The sequence below is a fragment of the Aedes albopictus genome, chromosome 2 (genome assembly GCF_035046485.1).
Source record: "Aedes albopictus strain Foshan chromosome 2, AalbF5, whole genome shotgun sequence".
Classification (NCBI taxonomy): domain Eukaryota; kingdom Metazoa; phylum Arthropoda; class Insecta; order Diptera; family Culicidae; genus Aedes; species Aedes albopictus.
Genome location: NC_085137.1, coordinates 404,912,986 through 404,931,578, shown reverse-complemented (window position 1 = coordinate 404,931,578; position 18,593 = coordinate 404,912,986). Strand labels below are relative to the sequence as shown.

The 18,593-nt window shown below is 39.3% G+C and overlaps 1 protein-coding gene across 1 annotated transcript; it reads left to right on the top strand.

Annotated features, from left to right (window-relative positions):
* The first annotated feature begins 5,330 nt into the window (after positions 1–5,330).
* On the top strand, positions 5,331–16,859 carry LOC115268466 (sushi, nidogen and EGF-like domain-containing protein 1). The gene is made up of 4 exons (XM_062848956.1): positions 5,331–5,811; positions 15,656–15,798; positions 15,866–15,995; positions 16,296–16,859. The coding sequence occupies exons 1-4, from the start codon at positions 5,763–5,765 to the stop codon at positions 16,358–16,360; spliced, it is 387 nt and encodes a 128-aa protein (XP_062704940.1). The 5' UTR covers positions 5,331–5,762; the 3' UTR covers positions 16,361–16,859.
* Positions 16,860–18,593: the final 1,734 nt, after the last annotated feature.

Below are 18,593 nucleotides of genomic sequence, written 5' to 3'. Positions count from 1 at the left end.
TTGAACATTTTTTGCAAAGCGAAAATTTTGCCTGTTCCGATCATTTTGTCTATCCCCTGTAGCAACTTGTAGATTAAAATATAAAATGATTTTGAAGACGAAAATTTGGATTTATTTTATGCAAATAAATTATTCTCACTCTACAATTGGGGAGCATTCGAATTCTTCTATAGAAATTTCCACCACGAACTTCTACAGAATGTACCGCCCGTATAGAACTTTAACCAAGATCTCATAGGGCAGTTTCTTGAACAACATGCTTTAATTTTTTGGAGCCGAATTGTTTCGCCTAGAACACGTTTATTATACTCGGTTTCCTTGAATAAGTAATTTGAGAAATTCTTAGAGAAAATAGGAATTTGTAGAAATTGCTGAATGTAGTTCCTGAAAGAACGATTAAACGAATTCCTGCAGATAGTTCATCGATGATGTGAAAAAGAGTTAATGGTAGACTGGGAAAAATTCTAACTGGAGAAGAATTATAGAATGAAATTTCATTGAAAACTTTCGGAACAGCCACTGGTGGATTTTCCAGTTGTGATTCCTGGAGAGGTCTTATAAAGTTCTAATTAACCTCCGACCAATAGCATAACAAATCAAAATACACTAAGAAAACATATAAAAATGATAATTTTTAGATTGCACAATAATTTTTGACTATTTGTATGTCTGTTTGAACTGCAATAGCTTTCGTTGAAACACTTTTATCAATTAACCCTCTAATGGATACCTGGGGTCCATTGGGTCCATTGGACCCCAGAGCCACTTTGAAGTGGTCGCAATGAAGTTTAGATTGACACATCGGTCCCCTTTTCACAGTACCTTCAAACTACATCACGATGAGTTATTTGTGCAAAAATAACAAATATTTCATGGCGTACTATAGATTATTTTTTATGTCAAAGTTGAACCGGGCGATTTTGGTCCCCTGGGGTCCATTGGACCCCACGACACGAATGATTATATCTTGTGATCGTCATGTCCTAGAATAATGCTGTCTTCGACAAAATTGTTCAATAGACCAAGGGCAATCTTGTGATGAACAAATTGAATTGGAATTAGCCCAGTAGGTGGCGCTATTGTTTATTCAAATTATGGATTGAAAGTTAAATTTAGCTTGAATATCTTGAGATTCGGAATGTATAGAAAGTTTGTGTCTTCGGCAAAAGTGTTCAATACATCAAGGATTATTTGGTAATGAAAATTATTTTAAAGTTTTTCTGCAAAATGGCGCTAATTAGTTCGTATATGCCCAGCATCCTAGATTACCGAGTGGCAAGCGTCCTCAAATAAGTACGCTTCTTTTGAATTGAATATCTTGAGAATAACACAATATAATTACATTCTGTTCACAATACCAATACTTCCAATTTGGTGGATAATTTACTTCAGAATTGACTCACCCGGATACCTCCAGGAATTCCTCCCAAAATTTCTGAAGGAACTCCTACCAGGATTCTTCCAGAAATTAATACAGGGATTCTTTCAGTAATTCTTCCCGAGGTTCCTCTACGATTCCATCTGGGAAATCCACTCAAAAGCCCTCCGGAAATGACTCCCAAAACTACATCAGGAATTCCACCAGGGATTCAACTAGGAATTCGTAAAAGGATTCTTCCACAAATGCTTTCCGAGATTCCTCCACGAAATCCTCCCAGAATTTCTTCAGGAATTTGTCTCCGAATTGCTCCCGGGTTTTCTCCAGAATTTCCTCCCGGGTTTCCTGCATGAGTTTTTCTAGGAAATCCACTTGAAATTCCTCCTGGGATTTCTTCAGGAATTCCTCCGGGGGTTGCTTCAGGAATTCCTCCTGGGATTTCTCCAGGAGTTCTTACCGGTATTTCTCAACGAATTTCTCTCAGGATTCCTCCAAGAATTCTTCCTGGCATTCCTCCAGGAATTCCTCTCAAGATTCTTTCAGGAATTTCTCCCGGGATTCCTCTAGGAGTTGCTCTCGAGATTCCCCTAGGAATTTCTTCCAGGATTCCTCCAGGAACTCCTCACGGGATTCCTCCAGGAATTTCTCTCCAGGAGTTCCTCCCGGTTACGGGAAGGAAACGTTGAAATTTACATTCCATTTTATTCGATTTTTCATGAAAATATATTTTGTATCGCAGAGAACAGACATCCAAGCCTATAGAAAATTGTCTCGAAAGCTGTGCAAGGATTCAATTTTTTTAGCGTTGACAACACTAGCGTCACCTATGCGGCAAGTTGCTACAATTAGTGGTGAGTACCCATATCTACATAAGTTTTATATTCACCACCGACAACAGCGTAGGAACATTGGGATAGTAGCGCCACCACGATGTTGCCACTTGTGTTGCCATTTCAAATGATCGTTTAATTCCTTACACAGTTTTGAAACTGAGCTTGGATGTCTGATCTCTGTGCTGTGGAAAATTGTGTAGATTATAATCAAAGTATAATTGTATATATCCCATAATCTGTAATATAGACACTATAGATTCCATATGCTTTCCAAGGTGCAGACAACTGGAAGGGGCCGTCCATAGATGAAGTGGCATTTTAGGGTGGTGGGGAGAGTCTCTGATTATGCTACGAGCCATGTATTAGGTATGGGAAAATAGGGGGAGAAGGGGGGTGTCAAAAATCGTCAAAAAAATGCTACGCCATTTATGGATGGCCCCTAACCAAGCGATCTATCAATTCGTTTAGCCAAACGAGATTTACGGAACGATAACGACTGTGGGTTGTGTGACGTCATTTTCTATTAGTACACACTAAATTCACTATAAAACACTCTAAAATTGCGTAATTCAACTATTTCTCCCCAAGTCTGTAGATTCTATAGTGTCTATATTCGGTAGGTCCATGTCCTGCCAAATAACAGCTGTAGACACCATCTCTATAAATAATAAGCATACCGCACCAGCGTCTCCCAATAGGAGAGTTCGTATCAAATGACTCATCAACTGAACATTTTTGACCTACCCAACAACTAAGACACAATTTTTTCTAAGAAATCAGGATCCTGAGATATTATGAGATGAAAAATTTGCATGCTATCTAGCACTGCCTAGTGGTGGAATATCGAATCAAACGGTCCATAATCTATAAGTTCTTGCCCAACCAAACAACTTTGCCGAAGACATCAATTATATAAGTAATCAGGATCCTGAGATATATGAGATTTAAATTTTAATAGTGTTACGTCTGTTTGTCTCTGATTCCTCTTGGGTTTATTCAAATGTTACGAAACGCAAAATTTGACAACTTAAGGGCTCCTCCCTTCTCCATGCAACAACATTTGTAAGGAAAATTTTGAATGAAACGTAACACAGCGCTAGACCACCTCCCACTCCTTTGCGTTACGTAATATTTGAATGACACCTTTTGACCCGCTGGACATATATATCAACTCGTCTACAGCAGTGCGATTTACCCTATTGTTTCGGTACGTCTTGTCCTTGTCCGCTTGTTTAGGTACGTTATATCCTGTAGATCGGGGGCATTTTTCAATGCTCACTAGCACCACCTAGCGGAAACTTTCCGAACTAAATTGTTCATCACTAGATAGGCCTTGCCTTTCCTAACATCTTTGCTGAAAACATCACCCTTTCAAAAAGTAAGGATCATGAGATACGCGAGAATATATGTTGGGGTCCAATGGACCCCAGGGTCCCAAAACGGACCTTCATTTAAGGTATCCTCTTGAGGATTAAAACAACATTGAATACTGTATGTTCCCACAGATTCCTGGTTATTTTCCTATCATCTTTGAGACATTCCTTTTTCATAAACTAAATAAGTGGAAAGCTTGATAATGCTTCATAATAACAGCGCAGACACTCTGTGATCATACTAAAGAAAAAAAAACATCCCTGATATCACTGCGAACGTATTTGAAAGCAATAAGTGTGTTGTCTATCTAACTACACATCAGTTTGTCTATGAGTTAAATCAAACTTGTTTACCTCTAATGTAGAATAGCGTTTTCTTTGTTGTTCTCTAGTAACGTTTCAATTTTATGGCGACCGTGAAGAGTAAATTTTGTTTTTAGGTGCCCTTTTTTAATGTTACTTGGGTTCATTCCAAAAAGCGTGATCCTAGTTGATCCACCTCACACGCAGAATGTGCATTCGAAAAACCATCAGATCGGGATTGAAATTTTGTTTGACGCCAGTTCAAGCAGTGCAATAACTACGCAAAGTAACAGTAAGAGGGTTTGCATTTATCGAACGTCTACTATAGAATGATTTCAATCAAGGACAATATTCAATTAAAATACTTATGATTTCCAGTATCTACAATTTTAAAGATGCGTTCAAAACTAGATTTGATGTAATTGGAATTCTGTAATCGCAAATATTTATTAAAATATTGTATAAGGTCTTGTACCATTTGGGCAGGTGTACCTATTTTGGGCACTTGCCGCTATAACTAAGTCAATTTCAAACCGATTGATTTGAAATGTTGTATAGAGTTAGGTACGTACAGTATCTAACTCTGTACAAAATTTCGAATCGAAATCGGTTTGAAATTGACTTAGTTATAGCAGCAAGTGCCCAAAATAGGTACACCTGCCCAAATGGTACAATAACCTATTCGTATTAATCAGAGGAAGAAATTTAACAGGTCATGGCTGCGAAATGGAATACGCTGCACTTCCAATGAGCAAACGATCATAGTACTTGAATAGAAGTTTACCTAAGACCCGGCTGATCTTGTGTAAGGCTTCCATCAATACAAAAAAAAAAAAACAGATAACCCCTGAAATGTAGAGCTTGACAATGGACGATTGAGTAAAAGCATACGAAATGAAAAGTCCTTCACAGAACCAGGATTCATATAGATCCCGAGCAATAGATGAAAGTATGAATGAACCGAACATATTTAATCAGGACGGAAAAAATGCAGCAAGGGCAATGGACTGAATCTCATACGATTCGGTTCGGAGTGTTGCGTTATCAGCATCCCACTGCTGGAGGCTTATCGTCTTGACTGGCGGTTACAATGTGCAAGATAGAATGTGGAATATTTCGTAAAACGTGTTTTCTGATAGAGGCAGAATCCCATAGTCTATTTAACATATTATAGGAAAAAAGTAGCATTTATTACACAAAGTACTACGCAATTTCCCTTTTACTCTTTAGATGATGAATGAAGCTCTTTAAACTTTAAGAATTAAAATCCCAGAGATTTCTTGAGCGCAAATGAAACACATATAAACTATATTAAAAACATATGGTACACATTGTGGCACCATGAAACGTGCACAGAAATAAAGGAAAGCATAGAAGCGCGAACATCGTCGTTCGTTATCATGTTAGTAAAAGGAAGCGGTGTTCTCTTGAGAACATAAGTCTCAGCCAGTCAGTCGTTCTTCAGCCGCGCGCGAGAGTACACAGCTCGAAACGGAGATCGCTCCTCTGGATCATCCTAGCAGATCAACTTTGATTCTCAAGAATTCTATAAAAAGAAATTGTGTGAAAAGTTACATTGAGTAAAAAATAAGGAAGTATCCCAGTAAATATAGTGTTATCAGCGCACCGTAGAATGAATGATTCCTAGTTTCGTTCCAGGCAGTGATAGTGAATTGGGAACGTGATTTTTACAAATAATTAGTACGCTATTGATTGCAGAGGAAAAGTGTGCCATCGTCGGTCTGGAATATAAGTGACTAGTGCAAGTGTAACGGCACAGCATCTCAAAGGGAGCGTGCGCTGAATGCGATAAGAAGAGTTCGAAAACGGGAAACAGACGGAGATAATTTTGGAACATCGCAGCAAGGGAGAAACATGCAGCGGTGGATCGTTTTAAGTGCACTCTTCGTAATCACTTTCTCTGGTAAGAAGGGTGAAATTCGATATATCGTTTGAGTGTTGAGAAATCATATTTCGCGCGTGCATTTCTGTTGTGTGAGGAAGAAGTAGTAGTACTATATTTGGCGTATTGCATAGCCATATTGCTCTCAGATCCATGCATTACCTCATTCACTAACAAAACCACATTCCCGAGACATCTGCGGAGATGTAGAGGATTTATTGGACTATAAAGGACACGGACTCCGTCATTAATCATAGGCTGTCCAGACTGAACTTGTCCCACTAGACAACGGACTCATGGAGCATGCACCAGTGGATACGGAGAAGAAATTAATCTCACGAAAAGTTTCATTGTCCAAAGGGGGAATCGAACCCTCACCCCACAGCATGGTGCGATTAGAAGCTTGGTGACCCTAACCGCACGGCTACAAGACCACAGACCGTAGTGATGTAGCCAGTATCATTACTGATCTTTTCAAAGGTGACAGCTCTCGAAATCTGCACATTGAGAATGATAATCATAGGTAGTTGTATGACGAGTCTTTTTCTTCTTCTTTATGGCTCTTCTATGTCATCACTGGGGACTTGGCCTGCCTCGCTTCAACTTAGTGTTCTTTGAGCACTTCCACAGTTAATAATTGAAGGGCTTTCTTTGCCTGCCATTGCATGAATTTGTATATTGTGAGGCAAGTACAATGATACACTACCCAAGTAACCAAAAGTTCAGATAAAAGGATACTTTATAAGCTAAGCAGCTTGTTCGAGGTTGCTCATTAGCCTTCTGAGCAGCTTCATTTTTAAGTAATTTTGGAACTTGAAAGTTCACATAAGCACGCTGGATAGCCTTCTAAGCAGCTTCTAACAGAACTTTGACAAAATTCATGCAAAAACAAAAATGTGTTTTTCAGAATCACAACTCCACCCCCTGATGGTGGGTTTGTGATTCATATCTGGAAATTGCTTCTGATAATTAATATTTTCACAAATGTCGCTGCTATGTAGATTTGAACTGGATCCTCCTGCGTGATAGCCTGCCGACTTACCGCTGCGCTGCTGAAGACACCTTGACAAAGTCAAGCTAACTTCACTACTGTACAAATGTGCAAAACTAGCTGCCGACAGAAAATCGATTCAAGTTAGACTTTACCTGCTGCTCACTCAATTGCAACTGTAGTACTGTGGTAGAGCATAGGGTTCTCACGCAGCGACTATCGGTTCGAATCCGATGGGCGGCAATTCTTTTTTTTTTTTGCTCAATCCTAGTATTCATTGATTTGATAAATTCATATTTGTATTTTTTTTCGTTTATGCTTAAACAGTTGTTTTCTGTAAATGAAATAAATTTAATCTTCATCGAAACACAAGGCTACTGAACTGAACTTCTATGAACTTGAAAGTTCCGACAAAGTTTCGAGTAGCATCTTAAGCAGCTTTAAAGTTCCGCGAAGTTCAGATAAAGTTCCGAATTGAACTTTCTGGCTGCTTAGGAGGATAACAATGAGCCTTGCCGGAACTTGTGACCGAAGTTCCAGCAAGGCTCATCATTAGCCTCTTAAGCAGCCAGAAAGTTCCATTTGGAACTTTACCTGAACTTCGCGGAACTTGAAAGTGCATTTTGTCAAGGGAAGCGGAACTTTTGGTTACTTGGGTATACCCAGCATTTCACGTAGGGTTACAATGGGTATTATCGGCAGGTTTGTTCTCTTCGTCATGGGGGGTTTTTGTCAGCCAAATTGCCTGAAACTTGGTCATATGATTCAGCTCAGTTGGGAAGGATTTGACACCAACTCTGAGTTCAATGGGTTTCAAAAAACCCCCAAAGACGAAGAGAACAAAACGGCCGAGAATAGGTAATTTCCCCTATTTTGAGTTTTTTTGTTTAAATTATTCTTCCGTGTTTTGAGTTCGGCAAACGTTCTGTTGCGATCAGAATGCCATGCTTGATCGCCTGCTTATTCAATTTTTTTAAGGATATTCGGGTTTTATCGTTAATTTTGGGACCCTATTTCTAAATGCTTCACTAGGGTTGACACAATTTTAAATTGCAAATTACTACAAATTACTCAAATTTCATGGGAGTTTCAGACGGCTTTCAAGGAGGTTTCAGAGATGTTTCATATGAGTTTCAAGTTATATCTATTTAAGCTTTTCAGGGGCTGTCAGGAAAATTTCCGTGGGATTCTGGACGAGTTCAGGGAAATTTCAAGGTATTTTCAGGAGTTCTTCTTCAGAGGAATTTCAAGGAGTTCCCAACATAATTCAGGGGCTTTCAAAGGAGTTGCAACGGGTTTTCTGAAGAGTTTAAAGGCTTTTGAAGGCGTTTATGATGGTGTCTCAGATGATGGATTTCAGATGATGGATTTGGAAATAATTTCCGGAAGTTGCAGGATGTTGTCAAGGAGGTTCTAGGGATGTTTCAGACAGAGACATTGCGATGCGATTCAAGGCTTTTCAGGGAATTTTCATAAGAGTTTCAAGTGAAGGATTCCAGTTAATTCAGAGTGTTCCAATGCGGTGGAAGTGATTACCGGAAGCTCCAGGAAGCTTTCAAGTTGGGTTCGGGGATGTTTCAGCGGGAATTCAAGGCATACCAAGGCGTTTTAAGAACTTTCATGGGGGGGATTATATTTTCAGGGAGTTTCAGAGGGGTTTCGAAACGTTTCCGGAGGTTTCGGAATATGCCCAAACCTCCAGTAAACCCCTAAAATTTTCTGAAAGCTTCTGGCATACCCAGGCTTGACATAACCTCCCTCACGAGGAAATGAGGAGGCGATTTCGGCAGTTTTCTGAGGAGTGAAAATAAAACAACGCAAATCCTAAACAGTTCCGAGCGAGGGGTTAGTCCAACATGCATAATGCAAAATTCTCACATCCACTCACACTCTAAAAGCACTTACAAGTTCCACTCAGATACAAAAAGACCCAAGTAACCATGGTGTTGAAGCCTTATTGTATGCAGATATAGGGTGTACTTAGAGCAATCATTACTTTACATGCATACTTAAGGTTGATTTAAAGTGGAAATGGGCAATTATAGAATCAAATTACGATTATACTGGTATTATCTTAAATCAATCGCATAATTGCCCTTTCCACTTTAAATCAACCTTAAGTGTTCATGCAAAGTAATGGTTGCTCTAAATACATCGTATATCTGCATGCAATAAGGCTTCAGCACCGTGGTTACTTGGGGAGACTTGCGAAGCTCAAAACACAGTCCTCTACTCGCAATCATCATCATTTCCTTCTTCATCGCTCGGTTTTTATTACCTCTCCGTTAGACATTCATTTGCTCCCTCACGACGAGGCTGAAGCCACACACCACTCTAGAGCATGTTGCAAAACTCTTTTGATTTTGAAGAGTGTCATCGACACTCCATGAAACCCCTTATAACGCCCCTGAAACCCCTTGGAACCCGCTGGAACACCCCTGAAACTCCTGGAACGCCCCTGACACACCTTAAGACTTAGAAGACCCTTTAAAGCCCTTGGAACGGTCTTGAGCCCCCTCAACCTCTCTAGAATGCCCCTGATGCACCCTGAAACTTCCTTTTCTATTATGTGTGTCTGGCATCAAGGATGCTTTGGATCATCTGGCAATCGTTTGGCTCATTTGTCTCTAACTCACAATTTTATATTCTTGCTGGTTACTTGGGTAGTGTTATCCTATAATTATTATCAAGAATGCCATACCCATGCCAACAATTTGATGCTGTACATGCTGTAACATGTCTCCAACTATTTTAAATCAGCCTTCATTTGAACAAAAGCTGAGCACAAGAGGTACAATCTTTTATTCAGCTCCTAAATATCTAATTTTGGTGATTTTATTCAACTTTTAGCTGATTTGAGGTTAATTGGAAGGCTGGTTTAAGGCTTAACATGCGCTTAATCAGTAATCAATAAAATTTATTAATTGTGTAAAAATAAAATAAAAACACATTCGTGGGCCTTTTTTCATCATAAGCTGCATCCAGAAGAGATGTTTAGAAATGTATAAATTAACACTTATGTGGCCGGCAGGGTACCCGGGTACCTTTTTCAATTTCAAATCACGATATTTTAATGGTTGTGGAGACTAGGATGTTGGAACTCTGTTAGATCTTAGAACTCGTGAATATACATCTATTAATGGGGTTGACCGAATTTTAAAGTGAGGAGGGACAGGGGGAGGGGCTCCTGCATTTTTTTATTACGTGGAAGGCCGGCAGGGTACCCGGGTACCCACGAAATTGAAATGATCATATGTCCGTCAATTTTTCATAGATTTTGGAAATTTTTAGCTCATTCAACTCAGAAACTCATCATCTATCGGGGAAATATTTGGTTAGACCGATCTAATCACCGTGGTTTTCGGAAAATCCATATTTTTGGGAGCATGTCCCTCTACCATATTGAAACCCACATTGTTAAGGCTAGGATATCTTAAAGTGTTTATGGTCAACCATGGCCCCACGAGAAGCGTGTTCCGAAATCACAGTTTCAAAGTCAACACGTTTTATGATTCCAGGCCAGTCAGATACAATATGCCAAAGCAATTTTACGATGCTTGGTACCGAAATTGCTACTAACCTACCGAAAATCCCGTATATTGTATTGCATAAAAACATGGATCCGTAAATCCGGATTATCCGGTACCCATGGTGATCGGACCGGTCCAACCAAATACGATCTCGATAGATAATGAGTTTCTGAGTTGAATGAGGCAAAAACTTTTAAAATCGGTGGAAAAATCGCTGAGATATGATCATTTCCATTTCGTGGGTACCCGGGTACCCTGCCGGCCTTCTACGGGTGTTTTTTTTGCTGGCCACACTACGGTTAATCTGTGGGAAACTGGAAATTGAACTCGGACCTCCAGATTTATAGTCACTCACCTTAGCACCTTCACCACACACAATTGTATACATATCCTCGAAAACAAGAGTATTACTTGTTGTGTCTGAATTGTCAAGAACATAAGCTGAACTAAGTCTGTATTAAGGCTGTAGAAGCGATGTGGACTTCATGAAAACATGTTTGGGTCAGCTGTCAAAAATTATTTGATTGAAGGTTGAACAATAGATGATTAATTCAGCATGTTGGTGATTGTTTTAAAGCTGGTTACCCAGATGAATAATATTATATTCAACTTGATATTCAGCCATTTATGTATTGCTGATTAAAGAGGTTGAAGAAGCCAATATTCAGACCAATATTCAGCTGTCATTGAGTTCAGTCATTGACACCATTAACCAGCTTATAATCTCACTGTTCAGCATTCATTGTTACTTGGTTAGCCTTTTGAACTGAGCTATAAGCAAATGAGTCAAATGATTGCCAGCTTATCGACAACATCCTTGCCTGCTGCACGATATAGGGTCCGGGACCATTTGGGCAGGAGCACCTATTTTAGGCACTTGCTGCTATAACTCAGCATCTACAGGGGATAGACAAAATGATCGGGACAGGCAAAATTTTCCCTTCTCAAAAAAATTTCAAATAGCTGTAACGTTTCGAAAAGTGCATCAAATATTCTCAAATTTTTACTGTAAGTTGATCAACTATTTGTGTATCGCTGGACAAAATTTGAAAAAGAACGGGCCATACTGCACGAAGTTATAGGCATTTTAGAAAAAGGTAGAATTATCCGATAGCCAACTTTGAGCTGTCATATCTCCGGGTTCAATGAACCGAATGCAATGGAATTTTGACCATTTATGACTTATATAATGAGCTTTGAAAAACTTTTAACATAACTTAACTTAACATAATTCTTAACACGGAAGAAAATTATAACGATTAGATTATTTTTCTAATAAAACATCAAATTTTCTTCAATTTCAACATCGTTTCAAAATTCATGATGCTAATTATAGTTCATTTAAATTCCCTCTGATAATCTTGAAAACAGATATATTTTAAAGGAAAGTAACAACATAGGCGGCAATTCATTGAAAAAGTAATGGGATGCATATTAAAAATAGACCAATTTACTAAAAAAATCATAAAATTTATTAAATCGCTATAACTTTTTCCCAAAGTAACCACGATGCTGAAGCCTTATTGCATGCAGATATACGGTGTACTTAGAGCAATCATTACTTTACATGCAAACTTAAGGTTGATTTAAAGTGGAAGTGGGCAATTATAGAATCAAATTAAGATTATACTGGTATAATCTTAGAGCTGTCGCATAATTGCCCACTTCCACTTTAAATCAACTTTTTTTTAAAAGACACGGACACGTTCAATGCTTCCAGTGAGCTTTTCGCTCTTTGAAGGAAGCACGACACTAGACAACGGACTAGCATGCAACGCCCAGTGGCACAGCCGAAAACTTTTCCTGACAGCTGTGGCGGGAATCGAACCCGCGCTCCTCAGCACGATGCGACTAAGAGCTTGGTGACCCTAGCCACACGACCACGGAGCCGCACCAAACTTTAAGTTTGCATATAAAGTAATGATTGCTCTAAGTTATACGGTGTACTTGCATGCAATAAGGCTTGAGCATCGTGGTTACTTGGGTCTCTTGTTAATAATTTCAAGTTGTGTCAAACGTTTTTCAGAGCTCATTATATAAGTCTTAAATGGGCAAAATTTCATTGCATTCGGTTCATTGAATCCGGAGATATAACAGTTCAAATTTGGCTATCGGATAATTCTACCTTTTTCTAAAATGCCTATAACTTAGTGCAGTATAGCCCGATCTTTTTCAACACAACTAGTTGATCAAATTACAGTGAAAATTTGAGAATATTTGATGCACTTTTCGAAAAGATACAGCTAATTGGACATTTTTTGAAAAATGAAAATTTTGCCTATCCCGATCATTTTGTCTATCCCCTGTATGCGCACAAACCTTTTCTTTCAATCACGTAGGCTGTGTTCATAAGTATCACAAGTACTCGGAGTTGCGTCAAAAACGAGCGTTGTGTGCTACTGCTTAATCTCACCACTTCTCCTCACTCTACACGCAAAAAAATAAATTGTAAACACAATTAAATTCTAGTTCAAATCAACCGATTTTATAGCGACAAACTGATTTCTAGTTTAAACTGAACTGTTCTATTGTTTGATAATACAAATATTTTCATTTGTCGAAATTTTTGACAATTTGTTAAAACAAACAGAGATATGGTATTTTCAACATGAAATAATGGATTGATTCAAACGACTGCACTTTTGCTACTAACAAAACCGGAATGTGATTGTGTTGTGGCGCCAGCAACTGCAGCAGCTCGGAAATCTATTTTTAGACCGTCGGTAAGCGGATGGGGAGGAGAACGACTAAGAAAAAGAAAAAAAAAGACGAAACCGACCAACTTTTTGTGGATGCTGTCGTGAGTACCAGCGCGTTTCCATCACGGCCAAAGCTGCACTTGGAAGTTGGCGTGATGGATTTGCTACACCTTCTTCGTTGTGGCGATGTTGGGGTAAGCATTTTTTAGATGTGTGAGTGCTTTCGGACCATGTTTATGGTTTTTATTTTGTTGAAGCAAATGAAATTTTTGACATTATATGCGAGGGGGTCGACAGTAATCAATTTGCTTCAGTTACCGTGCGATAAGCCGTAATTTTCTTTGATTTTCTGAATTATTCATTATTGTTTTCATTACGCTGAACATCGGTTCGATTTTATCGGATTTTTCTCATTTTCTGCCATTTTCCAAGTTAAAATCGATTTTATGCTATTTATTTTCAGCAAAATGGTAAAAATTGAAAATATCTGAAAAAATCGAATTAAATGAAAAAAATCGTTCGAAAATCGGCGCTGAAAGCGGCTAACATCTCTTAAAATGTTACGACGTCGCGACGCCACGTCGAAAATTTTGACATCTTTTCCAGGTAAACAATCAGCTACGTCGGTCGAGGCGTCGGCCATCAGCTGGTCGCTCAGCAGCAGGAATTGCCGGAATTAGAGAATGCAACAACGGATCACCTCAGAAATATGGGAAATGCATATTATTGAGAAGATTTATTTGCTACATAACGGCATACTGAGGATTAAAATAATGCGTAGACTATGTAAACAACAGCCGCATCCGTGATCAGCTGTTGTTTATAAACAAGCTCCAACCGGAAGAATACGAAGAACAAAACAAAATCGAGAAAATTTGACATTTTTGTTCAGGGATGTGCATCGATTTTGTTCGATTTTTTGTGGATAAGCCAGCATTATAATCGATTTTAGCGGATATCTCGGATATGGTTGATTTTGATCGATTTTCTGTTAATTTCTTCAATTTTGTTGAAATTATGAAAAAAATGTGATTCCTTGTAGGTTTTGGCTTAAAATCTAGGATATCGGGAAGAGTCGTCCCCCTCGATTATATGAAATGATGATAATCGGTTGTTTTTATCGATAAACTCTAAATAAAAACAATTAAATATAACTTTGGAATAAGTAAATTCTCAGTTTGAAAATCAACCATGCGTTTTATTGTTTTAAACAAGCGCCATTTTTCTGCGTGTACGTCTGTTTGGCTGACCAAATCAGAATTACACTTGGAATCACAGATTCGTTCTGCTAAAAAGACATAGAAGCAGCCATCGAAACGACATAAAACTACAGAAGGCCATTAGTGTTTCGGAAAAACCTGTGAAAAGTGTACCCTTGCAAAAGTGACGGTCACCATGTCGGCTACTAACATGGCGACCGTGACAGTCAAAAGAAGAGAATGATGGATCAACAATGAAGCAAAGATTGTTGGGTTTCGCCGCATCAAAACAAAGGCGCCATCGTATATGGACTTAAACATAGTAACAGTAGCCGAGTTATGTCAAACACACAAGGCTACTGTGGCGCTATCTGTTCATTCCATAGGGGCCGTTTCAGTTATTTTAGTGATCCATTAATGAACATATCTCTGGTGAAATCGTAATAATGTAGTTAACCTGCTGTATTAGGATGCAAGATCTAGTAGTAATCTAGTATATGTATATGAAAGAAAAGATGGCCAAGAGTTGTGCATCAGAAAAATGTACCAAAATTGAGAATGTTGCTTACGCTATATTTTAGAATTTCGGCAGTATAAGAGGATGGCTTGTTGACAAAGTAGCTAAGTATCCAGTTTAGCTAGCAGCACAGACAAACAGACGTATCACTTGGAACAAAATGCGATAAAAATCATCGTCACGCAAACATAATCGCCCAATGCTAGTTATGCTGTGGTCCACAAACCCACTGAGTAGACGGCGGTAGTGAGCAAACGTCAAACAGGAGTAAAAACGATGCGAGCCCCATGAGCGTGCGATTTACGAACTATGAAATATATGAAAAATCCGTTATAAAGGGAAACGATGGGAAGTAAGTAGAGTGAGACGTCTGTTTGTCTGTGCTAGCAGTATTATTAGGTCCTGAATTGCGACAAACCCATACAAAAGTATTGTCAGCGTTGTTAAATACCGGGAATCTGTATATGTAAAATCGATTTTTCTTCTATTCCGTACATTATTGTATTGTCGGGCCGCCACCAAACCGGACTTCGCACAATCAAGTCGCGACGCGACCCAACTCGCGACGTTTTTTGATCATGTCAAAAGTAGTGCGCATCCTTCCCGTTGTTGTCAGCAACACAGCGCACTAGATGCGAAACAGTTGCGACACATGTGGACCAAGAAAATGGCAATTTTTGATTGAATGTCGGTCTTGATTCCAACCGGATAGACAATAGCTAACATCGGACATAGTGCACTGGGTATCGGATCAAATCCGCTGTCAAGCACACTACCTAGGCATCCGACGTTAGGTTCGTCGAGTTGATTTAGAGAAAAATCGACTTTTGCGTAGTAAATCGCAAACAAGTTTAACGACAGCATCAGCAATACAGGGTATTGAAAAATCTCTACTAAACAACATATCCTGTTCTGTTTATCCCAATCAGGCCTCATCTACTTAAGTCGAGCATGCGAGCTTGACCAGACGCAACATGGCTGCCGGATAGATAACGGACAGTGTACGTGTGCCTTTGGATGCAAATCGGAGTTCCGGTACGCTACTCGTAAGGAATGTCAAGATGCTTTAAAGGTAAGTTTGTCAGGTTTATAAGCTCACGAAGAGTATGTTAAGCTGTAATATTGTTTTTGTTTTATAGGGTCGATCAAACGATATTTGCAGCAGACAACCCTGCTTGAATGGAGGATCATGTACACAGGTTAGCACCATGCCACAGTACAAGTGTCGCTGTGAAGGAACCGGATATTGGGGCGGTCGCTGCCAGCGTGGTAAGTGCAAATCTAATAGACAAACTCACTTCAAAGGCCTGAAGAACACAGGGTCAACCATTCGATGAGGAAAGATCTCATGAAACAACATCAGTTTGACACTAATGAAAATTCGATCGAGTCAAACAAGATGTTTGAGCATTGGTTTCTTTTTGGACAAATATTTGACCCTGTATACTAACGGCTAAAGGTAGATTCAAATATTGGTGGTCTAGATAGCTATCTCCTGTTTAACGTTTTAAAAATGTTAGATATTTTCATCTACCAAATATCATCGATCTTTTTTTTTTTTCATTACAGTGTGTCCCAAACCCGAACAAGTTCCCGCCGGCACTAAATATCCACATGAATGTGTGGTGATTTAGGTTCAAATCTGCAGATAATCCAAATATGAACAGTTCTGTTACTTGATCGCCACAATAACCCGTCACACCAAAGAGGAAATTTCACCTGTGAAATTGTACAAATCCAGAACAATAATAATCACCAAACAATCAACTGATTTTCTCGAGCTTCTCTCCCCCAAATAAATCTGAAATTTGTTCTTTTCATTCGTTAATCAGTATCAACAGCTGAGCCCACAATGGGCCATGAACCGCTTCACAGTAGTTCGTAGAAACCAGCAGTCATATGAAGACTATTGATAAGCGTGCCTTTTATCAATCACTCTCTCTAATATACTCGAATAGATCAGCCGGGCACATATAACTCATTTACATTATTGTAGCAGTTCTAGCAATACGTTTTTTTTTCTTTACAGTTAATCAGCTATAAGTCGTAGATAGTGAATGTACTTTAAGTGTTCTAATATGTAGACAGAGAAGCAGAGCGAAATGTAAATAAAAGCATGCCATAACTACTGTACGGACTATTTTTATTTCATGATGACCTTTCTGTTAATTGAAGAAGTATAGTAAAGGTTTCGAGTATTGGTTTTTTTTCAGTTCTGTCTATTTTGCTCTAGATATTAGATACTTACTTACTTACAGGCCCGCTAGTTACTGTGGACAGGTCAAATTTTTGTCAACTTGCTGAATTTCGTTGATGAGGCTGCGCCGCCATGATCCTCTGGTTCTGCTGCCACTGCTGCGAATCTAACGTTTGCTTGCAGGTTTCGTTTCCGCCCCTGCGTAGAGTGTGGCCGACCCACCTTCACTTTCGCTCTCGAATTTTTGCTGGCTGTTCGGGTTCGTTTGGAAGTTGACCATCAATGTTAACTTCTTTTCCCGATCAGCCTAGATAGCTGTGTAGTGTCGGTAGCGGTTGTCTCAATCGGCTAAGAATAACACTACGGACCGCTTGATCCAGTGGTAAGAGTCCACTAAACAGGTGACCCCTAATTCATGGTGTTATGCGGCTTTATGCTTACCGTGCCAAAGAATGAATGGTTAGGGGGGGTCTAATAAAAACCTAACCACAAACGGAGCCTGTGGAGAATTAGGGCGTCCTTCACAGTATTACGCCCTTACTGCGCTAACCGGAGCAATGGTGCAGTGGACCTTGCGTTTCTCCGAGATAATCAGTTGCCCTTCTTAAGTCTCAAATTTGAGGCTAAATAAGGGCGGGGTTATTCAAATGTTGTTAATTAGCTTACATTACTGCCTAATCGCTTAATGCGTTTTCGCCATTGGCGTTTTTCAATTGACACCGATTTGGTTGGTCGTTGATGTTTCCTTTTTGAGCTGTGACTGTGAAGAGTGTAATCCTGTCTAGTTTGGGTAGTGGCTACGACAAGGAAACCTCAGTTCAATTTCGTAGGGTAACTTCTGTATAGGTAACCTTGTGAACCCAGCTTTTGCTTTTTTTTTTCATTATAGATGAACTGTCGTGCCTCGAGCATGCGATATTTTAGAATAACGTTAACAGTATGTTTCAACCTTTCCTTATGGATGCCTTCAAGCAAGCTCTTGTTTCCAGCATCTTTTCGCTGATATTTGGCATCTGAAGTAGCTCAAACATTGATTTGAGATGCTTCACTTTGATGGAATACTTAGGTAGTACAGTTCATGGTTAACTTAACATAGAATTGCACCTAACCCAACTCTGCATGAGCAGAATTTGTCAGTTGGTTGACTGATTGGCATGCGCCAGATGAGGACTCTCCATTTGACCTTTTCGCACTTTGGAGTGTTCCTTCGCAAACTTTGCGTATTCAGGCGTCCCTGCTCAACAAGCTAGGGAACCTGTAATAATTGGTTGCGATCACATTTTATGGATAACTCGCTTCCATTGCTGCTCCAAGAGAGTTTCATTATGGTTTTGTTATTACAACGCCCTTCATTGTGGTATACCATAGCTACTGCTTTGAAAGAAGCTTGTCCTCTGCGGTCTGTGCGGACCGAAAGAGGTATTCCTGAATGGAACTCGGACCTGTTCAAGTTCTAAATGTCTTCGGATAAACCAGTCTTTTGTATAGCTACGAATCTTTAGCTTCTACCCCGAGGATTGTAGCTATAGAATCGATTTAGTGGGCACTAAAAAGCTCTGCTTACTTCTTCAAATCTCCTGGAGCAAATGGGGCTTTGTCCTATTTTTCTTCAGAGGGATTTGAGTTTTTCAAACATGTTTTGAACTCTTGTAGTTTTCTATTGGGTATTT